The 10,361-nt window shown below is 66.4% G+C and overlaps 1 protein-coding gene across 3 annotated transcripts; it reads left to right on the plus strand.

Annotated features, from left to right (window-relative positions):
• Positions 1-203: 203 nt before the first annotated feature.
• Positions 204-10,352, plus strand: LOC129392789 (RBBP8 N-terminal-like protein). 3 transcript variants are annotated; one of them, XM_055090817.1, is made up of 9 exons: positions 204-290; positions 6,254-6,405; positions 7,491-7,533; positions 8,043-8,138; positions 8,468-8,580; positions 9,027-9,099; positions 9,460-9,590; positions 9,732-9,814; positions 10,061-10,352. In XM_055090817.1, the coding sequence occupies exons 2-9, from the start codon at positions 6,345-6,347 to the stop codon at positions 10,229-10,231; spliced, it is 771 nt and encodes a 256-aa protein (XP_054946792.1). In that variant the 5' UTR covers positions 204-290; positions 6,254-6,344; the 3' UTR covers positions 10,232-10,352. The 3 variants fall into 3 exon arrangements, with proteins under 3 accessions (XP_054946792.1, XP_054946790.1, XP_054946791.1); XM_055090815.1 differs by lacking the exon at positions 204-290 and adding an exon at positions 6,846-7,074 and having other exon boundaries at positions 6,260-6,405; XM_055090816.1 differs by lacking the exons at positions 204-290; positions 9,732-9,814 and adding an exon at positions 6,846-7,074 and having other exon boundaries at positions 6,260-6,405; positions 9,027-9,076; positions 9,456-9,590.
• The last annotated feature ends 9 nt before the right edge of the window (positions 10,353-10,361 follow it).

Genomic DNA, 10,361 nt, shown 5'->3' on the forward strand with positions numbered 1-10,361 from the left:
CAGAGGCACGGGCCAGGCGGTAATTATGGGGAAACAATCCCATCTCTATGAGGGTTCAGACCCGACCCGTTTTGCCACTTTCTGTGCGACGGCAGAACCCGTTGGGCGGCTTGGGGCAGTCTCTGCCTCCTTTCTGCTCCTGGCCGGGGGAATCGAAAACCTGTCAAGCGGGTTTGGCCAAAATTATGTCTTGTTCTCAAGCAAGTTCACAGTGCTGGCTTCCATCTCTCGGGCGGGACATTCCGGATCCGAGCGGAGGTCCACGGAGGTCGATGCGGACGGGGGGCCCTGTGAGTACCTTCAGCAGTCGGGGGCAAGGGAAGGGGGTGCATGAGCTGGGGTCACTGTCAGGGTGCCTGCCACGAAGGCGGAGGCCCAGCCCCGGCTTGCTGGGCAGGAGGTGGGCCCGGCAGCGGGGCTGGCCTAGGGGGCACAGCCACCGGCTCTGGGGCACCTGGTCCAGGGGACCGAGTGGGGGCAGGGGTCTCAGAGGGCTTCTTGGGCAGAGGGCCTGGGTGAGCCAAGGCTGGGCCTGGCACTGCCATCGTCGGGTGAGGGTCTGGGGGCACCAGCAAGGGGCCGGTGGCCTGCCACTTCATCCGGGACCCGCCCCACTGCCTAGACCCTCCCGGGTCAGAAAGGGTGCAGCCGAGGAGTGAGGGGTGGTGCGTGGTGCAGCCAGCCCCAGCTCAGAGCCGGGCACGGTGGGACACTTGGCTGCCCTCAGCTCGCTGTCCCCTGGGAGGCAGCGACAAATGGCTCCCGGGGGCCTCGGGTCCCGCTCAGCTCCCCCAGCCAGGCCTCTGGAGGCAGCCCACAAAGGCACAGCAGCCGTGGGGCCAGCCCATCCTTTTTTTAAAAAATATTTATTTATTTACTTATTTGGTCGCACCAGGTCTTAACTGTGGCACGCCAACTCTTAGTTGCAGCATGTGGGATCTAGTTCCCTGACCAGGTGGGCGTCCTGCATTGGGAGCGCAGAGTCTTAACCGCTGGACCGCCAGGGAAGCCCCCCCCGGCCCATCCTCAAGGAGTCGGGCTGCAGGGCCCGCTGTCACCTGAGCCACCCAGCGACACCTCGGCCTCGCGCTGAGCGAGCGCGCATCTGCCTTGCACCTCTGTGCACGTGTGCACACGCACGAGAATGTGCGCACACGTGCAGGCCGCTCGCCCCGCGCCCGGGCGGTGTTGTGTGTGCAGCGGGGGAGGTGGCTGAGGGCGGCACCCAGGTGCTTGGCGTTTCTCTGGTGTGCACATGCATGTTGGGATGCTGTTGTGTCTGCATGTGTGGGTGTGGGCGTCACACATGTGTGCACATGTGTCATGGGTCTATGTGTCTGGCGATGTCAGAAACCGTCCCGGCAGTGGCACCTCTGTGGATTCAACCTGCCATCTGAACTTGCCCAGGAGGTCGCCAGGAGGCTGCACTGGCCATGTCCCTTGCAAGCTGGTGACTGTGGACAGGTGACATCGCTCTGAGCTGCAGATTCGTCATCTGGAAAGCGGGGACTGCCGGGGCCACTCCACGGGCAACGTGAGCCCTGTGACTCACTGCACGTGACACTCCTGCCGGGCGCCTGGGCGTGGGGGCTGGCCGGCGGGCCCCTGACCGCCTGTGGGCGATGGGCACTGGATGCCCACCACATCGAGGAGACCCGACGGCCCAAGGCGGTGGCGCAGACTCCCTCCAGCCTCCGGGATCTGGGCCAGGACACCCCACCGTCTGTTTCGTGGCCCGGGACACTGAGGCACAGCCGGGACAGTGACTTGGCTAGAGTTGCCAGGGAAGGGGCTTCGCCCATCACCACTGAGGCCACACAGAGACACCAGAGCCTCTTACCTGCTTCGAGCCTCAGTGCCTGAATCTGTCGAATGGGACGGTCAGAGCCTTCTCGGAATGACACGTGTGGGCCGAGCCTGGGCACACAGCAGGTGCTCCATAAACGCTCGTGCCAAGAACATTCCGAGGGCTTGGACGGTGTGCCTGGCCCCGCCTGGTCCCTTGGTGACAGGCAGGCTGAGTGTCCCTGGGATCACTCCGCTTCTTCAGAGGAGCTATGGGACGTTGCAGTAGACGCCACACAGCGTGTAGAGCCCCGGCCCAGCGCTTGGCTGACCGGACGCTTGGGAAACCGAGGCCACCGCTATTGTTGCTGCTGTGTCGTTGTCCTTGTGTTACGGGTAGGTGGGTAGACAGATCAGTGGCAGAGAAGGAGCATAATCGGGGGCTAGGTGCTCCTGCGCCCGAGGGACCTGCTGGAGAAGAGGCTCCAGCAAGGGAAGGCGGCCAGGGAGTGAGCAGTCTGAGGCCCCGGTGGACCCAGGAGCAAGGCAAGAGCCTCACCACCGTGGGCTTTGCTGCTCAGCCCGGCAGAGCCCGGCCCGGGGCCACAGCTGGCGCTTCGGCGGCCTCCTCTGTGCAGGGGGTCCGGGGGGCGCCTCCCCCAGACACGGCCACCAGGACCCAGTGGGCCCTGTGACTGTCCGCTCAGTGAGCGAGTGTGTACCATCACTGCTGGAATCTGAGACCTCTGCCCTGAACTCAGGGTGAGGGGGCGTTCTTGTCCTCCCGCAAAGGGCGTTTGTGGCAATGGCACTTGAACTTGTCCGAGGGAGAAGGGGCTCCTGTAAGCTGCACCGCTGGACTCCTGGGGCCGCCTGTGGGGGAGGTCCTGCTGGGGGCACTGCACGCGGTGGACGCAGGGTCTCCACCCGCAGTTAACTGAGCACCTGCCAGTGCTGAGTACACGTCACCCGGGCACGTGTCACCTGGACACACGTTACTTGGTGGAGCCTAACAACAACCTGATGTGGGGGTGGAATTACCCCCCAGATGAGGAAACTGAGGCCCAGAGAGGTAAAGCACTTGTCCCGGTCACGCAGAGGCTAAAGGCAGGACAGGGACCTGTGGGCTTGGAGGTCCCCTGCCCCGGCTGATTCTGCCCTGTGTGAGGGGCAGGCGGGCAGGGTCACGGCCCCTCCCTCCCACCTGCTCCTTCCGGGGCTCCTCCCAGCCCGAGTAGGAGGGGCTGGGATCCCTGCGGGATCCCGGGGAGCAGCTCTCAGGCCTCTGCCCCCAGGCCCTCCCCCACCCCAGCCGGCAACTCGGGCCGCCCTCCCCTGTACGCAGCCCCCCACCCCCACCCCCGTCACCCCACCCCCGGCCCGGAGGCAGCAGCCCGGAGCCCCGCCCCACGGGCCTGCTCCCTCATCCTAGCACCACTGCAGCCCCACCCCAGGCCTGGGGGACAGCCCTCTGCCTGGAGCTCCCTGAAGCCCCAGCGCCCCACCCGGCGGCGCTGCACACCTGGCACACACAGCACAGCCAGCGGGGCGGCTGGGCCCCCAACCCCTGGCAGGAGACCCTGTGCGCTTCTACAGCGGGGATCCTTCTTACTCACAGCCACCACATTCACCTCGGGCGGGGACCCGCCTCCCTCCTCCTCCTGCAGCTTCCTTGGACCCTCCCCACACCGAGGGTGGGGCTGGGACAGGGGCTGCCCCAGGAGACCGTCCACTTCACAGGCCAAACGCCCTTCGGTCACCTGCCTGCCCGGGGAAGTCACACCACCCCCATGGCACTGTCACCAGGGGCTGGATGGCCCCGGTCCTCCCTGGGAAACGCGGGGCTCCCGGCAGGATGCGTCCCTTCCAGCTGTGCCCCCAGCCGCTTGCACATCCTGCCCAGGACCCGCGTCCATGCTGCTTCCCTGCCCGCCATGCAGGAGGGTGTCTCCCCCTGTCCATCAGAGACCCCGAGAGGGGCAGCCAGGCGGGGCCCTGGGTGTTTGGGATGGTTTGGATACAGAGAGGAGCCAGGGTATGGGGGACAGAGGGCGCCCTGGACCTTTACCAACGGGGCCTCCACACCACAGCATCGGGATAAGGAACGGTGCTGGTCTCTCACTCACACCTGGTGTCCACAGAGCCTCTCCCAGCCCCAGGGGCACTGCAGGCTCCCCGGAGCGGCTCCTTTACGAGCATTGGCCCTGCCCACATGCCGCGGCAGGCAGCAGGCTCTGGCTCTGTGGGGAAGAGCAGCGGGACAGACGGGTCTGGGTGGAATTTCAGGCGCAGTGGCTCGGCCCCTCCCCGGCCAACCTCCCCCAGAGCCGGCGGCAGAGCAGGGCCACCTGGAGTGCGTACCTGGTCCACCGGGTGAGGGCACATCCTCAGCGCCAGAGTGAATTCAAGCCCCGACCCCCTCTTCCCACTGGGTGGCCAGGGAGCGTGACTTGATCTCTCTGGGCCTCAGTTTCCCCATCTGGAAAGTGGGCTCCTTGCAACGTGATCGGGGTTAGATGGGTTCGGGAAGTGGGGCCGAGATTCTCACGTACACCCCGCTCGAGCCCTGGTCTCCCCCAGCCTCTGCAATGCAGCAATCCTTTCCCCTAACCTGCCAGGACATCCCTCTGGCTCCCAGCCTCGAGGAGGGGGACCCTCCCAAGCTCCCCTTGTTCCCAGAGCCCTCACCCACCCGACACAGAGCTGTCATGCAACTCCCCCACTCCCCTGGCCATGGCTCGGGAGTGTCCCAGAAGCCAGGCAGGTCTACAATGAGTTTGGGGAGCTCCACCTTCCCGCCGCTCACCCCCACGGCACACCCCATCTGGCCCTGCCCGCCAGCTCCCGTGGCCACCACAGGACACGGGACCGCGCTCCGTCCTCTCGCTGGTCCCAGCCTCGCATCTGGAAGCCGAGGCTTCCCTGGTACTCTGAGCTCTGCGGTGGGAACTGTAATGGCATGGGACGGCACCGTTCCTGCCACCGCAGGACATTCGCCAGCAGGCGGTTGAGGGTTTCCAGTTTGGGGACTGTTGCCGCAAACACTGCAGTCTTGGGGCAAACTCTGAAATGCAAGCGAGAGCACGCCCCTCCTCCAGTGGGCCCTGGGGGGGATCAGGCATGGCCTCCCGCGGGGAGCTCTGAGCAGAGGTCCCCAGGGCTTGTACAGAGAGTGCTTCCTGGGGAGAGACATGGAAGCTGGGGGGCCCATGCAGAGCCAGCAGTGCACCAGCAGTGGGGTGGTGGCTTGGGCCAGGCGGGCGCCATGAAAGAAAGCAAGGTGAGGTTCTGGGGCAGGTTCCGGGAGTGTACAGCAGGCAAACCAGGAGCTGCTGCTGGCAGATCAGGGTAGGATGCCGGCAGAGGAGTCGGGAGTGCCAGGACCCCAGACGCTCATTTTCAGGGTCAGCTGACCCCCAGGGCTCCTCAGGCCGAGGACAAGGAGGGAACAGGGGGGCTGCCACCACCTGGCCTGGAGACAGCGACGGCGGGGGTCTTTGCTGGTGGCATCTGCGCAGATCTGGCTCTGTGAGCTGTGCGTCTGACTCCCAGCTCTGTGACAGATGGTGACACAGAGCTGGACAGTGGTGGGCGATGGTGGCCTCGGTACCCACCACCAGAGGTCTGCCACAAGGACTCAGGGGCTCTCGCCTGGTGGAGGGTGGTGCCTGGCGCCGTGGTGAGGAAGCTGTCGCTGGGCTGAGCCCCGGCCCCACACCCAGCTCCGAGGAGCTGGACCCCCTGGGACCCCGCAGGATACTCACCAGTGCCCACCAGACAGGCACCGGGGCCACTGCCAGAAGGAAGAAAGCGCAGCTCAGAGGGGCCAGAGCTCACGGTGGTCACACTGCGGGCAAAGTTCATCCAGCTCCCAGCTTAGGCTCTCAACCCCACACTCCTGATCTTTAGCAAACACATCATGGAGGTGAAACACAGGCAGGAAAAAGGGCCCAGGCCACAAGGGGCGGCTGGGTAGACTTCCACCTGGGCACGGTCACCGGCTCCTGCAGGGGAAACACCCAGCCGGCCCCCAAAGCCCCCGCCATGGCCCCACGGGGCCATCCATGCCACTGCGGGCGCCTGGACCCCACTGAGCGGGCTCTCCCTTTGGATGAACGCGCCCTGGCTGGCTGACCCGCTGGCTGGGGGCAGACACGCGCATCTCCAGTCTGGGGCCTCGTCAACACGCGTCGCACGCACCGCCGTGGCCCCAGCGCCAAGCGGGGACTGGTGCCTTCAGGCACTTGCTTTGCTGTGAGGACGGATTAGGGAGTTGAGATGAAGTGAGAATGTCCCGTCCCTCTACGTGCCCCTCAGGTATGGACACGACCCGGTGGGTGGCCACAAGACAGGACTCCCACGCCCACCGAGACCGGCATCCACCTCCTCTCCAGGCTACTGCTGGACCCTACATCCCACGGGCCCTTCCTGAGCTAATGTGACCGTCTCCACACTTTCTGCTCCATAGGCTGGAAACGGAGGGGCAGTAGAGGCCAAGGGCCCACCCCTCCACCTGGAGCACAGAGGGGCCTGGGCCAGGGCCAGGGCCACGGGAAGCCATGGAGAGCTTCATGGAGTCGCTAAACAGGCTGAAGGACGTCCATGAGAATGAGATCACGGGTGAGCATCTTGGGATGGACAAACCCTCACCCCGACAGCAGCCTAAGGGCCAAAGCCAGGCCGGGGGGCTCCCACACATCGCCTCCAAATCTCGCCAAACCTGGGGACCTTGCCTTCCAGGCCCAGAAGGGGAGTCCTGACCCAGAGCCCAGAGCTGCAAGTGGTCAGGAGCCCAGCCTCAGACCAGCGCCCCCGATCGCAGCCCTGGAGGGGTGGTCCCTGAACGGTCAGCTGGCATCAGAGCAAAACTAAAAAGCCAGCCTGGTCACAGAGAGCCGAGAAGCTCTGGCCAAGACCGGCCCCTTTCCCAAGGTGGGGACCTCGGTGTCTCCCAAAAGGGAGGTCACCTACTTCCCTACTAGCAATGGGATCTCAAGGCTCCAGAGGCCTGTCTAGAACTTTCTGGGGCGCTGAGCTGAAACCCCTCTGTTCCCCTCCAGGACACCCAGGCTGAGGTCTGCCCGGCCGACACATCTGTCCGATTTTCCCGCCGGCAACAGGGCTGCAGCCACACCACTCCCTTCACTCCAGTGCCCGGGCCAGACCCTCCCGAGACCTTTCTGACCTTTCACACACACCCTGAAGCCCGAAAGGGCCTGGGTCACCTCCCCCGGAGACCCAGAGGGGCAGGGGCTGCTTGGGCTAGCCTAGGGCCCAAGCCAGACCACAGTGAGGTGGGGAAGAGGGGGTCTGCTGGGGTCTCCCCCAAGGGCCCATTTTATTTCAACTCTGGCAGCACCCAAGAAACATTCCTCTTGGGACTTGGCCAGGTAGCTGGTCACTCCCGGCATCAGGGTCCTTCCCCATCTCCAGACAGACGCCAGAGCCAGAGACCCCAGGGAGGGGAGAGGCTGGGCCCGGACCGGGTCCCAGGCAGCCAGGAGAGGGGTCGGAAGCTGCCAGCAGGTGCAGACTGGGGGCCCGCCGAGGGGGCGGCCTCAGGGAGTCAGTGAGGGGACCCAGGCAGGCAGCAGGCGTCTGGAGAGGGCCCTGCCAGACAACCGGGGACAGGAAATGCCCCAGCTCTGCTGCAGGGGTGCAGCACGGCTGGGCCTGACCCTCTGCTCCTCTCCTCGCTCCTCCAGGCCTGCAGAACAAGCTTCTGGAACTGAACTCAGAGAGGTGCCGGTGAGTGAGGACAGGCCCTGGGCCAGCGGATGGGAAGGGCAGCGGTTCCCCAGCCACTCGCGCGCACGTCCCGCAGCCCCAGGGCCCCGGAACTGCCACCAGCTGTGATGCAGAAGCGGACACCGAGGCTCGGCCTGGGGGGTGGGGGAGTCTCTGGTCCAAGGTCCAAGCCCCTCCCCCAGTGAACAGGGACCCTCCAGGGGGCTGGGCAAGCCGCGTCCATGCAGGGCGCCTCCGGGACCAATCCTTATCAACAGGAGGACTCGTCGTGAGTCCTGGAGACCCGCGGGCCGGCTCCCCAAGTCCCCATTGCATAGATGAGGCTGCAGGTGGCACATGGATGAGACAGGGTCCCCAGGGAGGCCGCGAACACTCTCGCTTGGGCGTGCTGGCATTGCCCTTGCGAGGCCCCACTTCTCAAGGCAGTCCCAGGCCACGGGAGAGGCTGGCACGGGGCAGCGCAGGGGCCCCGGCTGAGCAGCACGCACACCGCGGCCCGTCCCCCGCAGGGACGCCCAGAGGGCGGAGGAGCTCTGTGCCAAGAACCGTCAGCTCAGGGAGCAGCAGAGAGCACTGAAGGAGAACCTGCGGGCGCTGGAGAACAGGTGGGGGCACCTACCACCACGCTCACGCTCACGCTCACGATGGGGGCAGGGCGCACAGGGAAGCCCAGGAGGGTTCTGTGGAGAACCAGTTAGGGAAGCTCCGGCATAAACTAAACCACCGCAGGACATCGCAGAGCCTTAAGTAGATTGCATTTTCAAGGTTCCTTCCCAAACTCAATGGCACAGGGAGCGCTTAGCCCCCAGGGTAGGCGTGAGGCGGGGCTTCCACGGAACACACTTTGGGAAAGGCAGGGCTCGTCCAGGGAGGGGGGCAGTGCGGGTCCCAGCCTCCCTGCTCAGGGCGGCCTCTCGCCCCCTCGGCCCCGCAGGCTGCGGGCCGGCCTGTGCGACCGCTGCATGGTCACCCAGGAGCTGGCCAGGAAGAAGCAGCAGGAGTTCGAGAGCTCCCTGCTCCAGAGCCTGCAGCATGTCTTCCTCCTCAGTGAGCCCGGCCCCGGGGCATCCCTCCCGCGGGGGCCGGCGACCCCCCAGGGCCCACTCAGCCTGACGAGGGGTCTCGGGGAAAGGGGAAGAGGCGATCTGGGCCGTGCCATCGGTGGGGGGGGACACCCACACCCCAACTCACAGACAAATGGTGCAAAGCCCCCCGCTGGCGCCCACATGCCCCTCACTGGTCAGTTACCCAGGCAGCGTTTGTCCCTGCCCTCTCGGGGCCTCAGCTCCCACCTTCCCATGATGAGGAGGGTCCTACGGAGCCCTGAGGCCTCATAGGGTCTGCCGATGAGGACACGCCCCTTTCCCTCGGCGCCGGGGTGGGGGGGGTCCCTGGGGGCTGGGGCCAGCACAGGAGGGGCTCCTGGGGGCTGTGAGGGCCCCACCCCGCCCTGCTTCCCCTCCCCAGTCCCTCCTAATCAGCGCCTTCTGCAGCAACCGAGCTGACCCGGCTGCAGGAGGAAAACGATGCCTTGAAGGAGGAGGTGAAGCAGCTCCGGGGCCCGGGGTGAGTGGAGGGAGGCACCAGGGCCCAGCAACCCTTACCCTGCGCACCTCAGGCACAGCAGGCGCCCGGCACGCCCACGGGCCCGGGCACGCGGCGCAGAGGGGAGGGGCTCCCGCAGGCCAGCTCCCCAGAGCAGATGCGACCTCCCCTGGTGTGCAAGCACAGGTCCTGGAAGCGGAGCTGGGCCCCAGCACCCACGGCAGCTCTGACGCCTGGGCTCCACGGGGACATCGGTGTGAGCCGACGATGGTGGTCTTTCCTGGTCACCTGGGTCCCCAGGAGGGCGCCCTGGCCTTTCTGATCGCCGCTGGGACACTGCCCTCCCTTACCCACCCGTCCTTGCCTCCCCTCTCGAGACAGGGCCAAGCCCCAGTTCAGGGAGGGCGCCCCAGAGCCCCCGTCACCCCTGCTGCTCCCCTCCCTGGGTACCCGGAAGGCCGTCACAGCGAAGCCACCGGAAGGCCATGAGGAGATGGAGGGCGGCCACGCAGGTGCGGGTCCACGGGGAGGAGGGTCTGCTGGGGGCGGGGGAGGCCAGGAGGCTGGAGCCCCAGGGCCGGGGAGGCCTCTGCGCTGAGCCGGCCCCTCTGAGCACCTCCCAGCCATCCTGCCCTCTGTTTCTCCTCCCACAGAAAGGCCGGTGGGGTACGGGACGTCTCCAGTAGCCAAAATCTCCCCGGGTACCAACCTGCCTGATCCCTGGGCCCCGGACACGGTGAGGGAGAGGGACCCAGGGCCCACTCCTTCCTCTCCCCGGGCAGCCCGAGGCAGGAGGCTGGCAGCCGCCAGCCCTGCTATGTGCCACGCACATGGCCTGTGCCAAGCAGGGACCCCTGAGCTCCTTGTGACGTGGGTGGAGGCGAGGCTCAGAGCGGGTGGGTGACCTGCCCCAGGTCGCACAGAGAAAAGGGCAGAGGGCAGCAGCCACCCCCACCCAGGCTGACCCATCCACCCCGTGCAGAGCCCCCAGCACATCTCCAACCAGCTACACGGGACCATCGCCGTGGTGCGGCCAGGGTCCCGGGCCTGCTCCGCCAACAGGGGCTCCGTCAACGGGACGTCCCCACTGCCACCCCCCAGGAGCAGACCCCCAAGCCCGCCTGGAGGGCACGGCCTCCCTCTGGACAGGTGAGGCCCAGCGCACCGCCACCAGCGGGAGCAGCCTCGGTCGGGCACCCAGTCTCCTGCTCTGGTCCCACCTTTGGGGAAGGGGCCAGTAGCCCAGGGAAGTCCCTCCCACTATCCCTCCAGGAGCCCCCCCC

The sequence above is a fragment of the Physeter macrocephalus genome, chromosome 14 (assembly GCF_002837175.3).
Source record: "Physeter macrocephalus isolate SW-GA chromosome 14, ASM283717v5, whole genome shotgun sequence".
NCBI lineage: Eukaryota > Metazoa > Chordata > Mammalia > Artiodactyla > Physeteridae > Physeter > Physeter macrocephalus.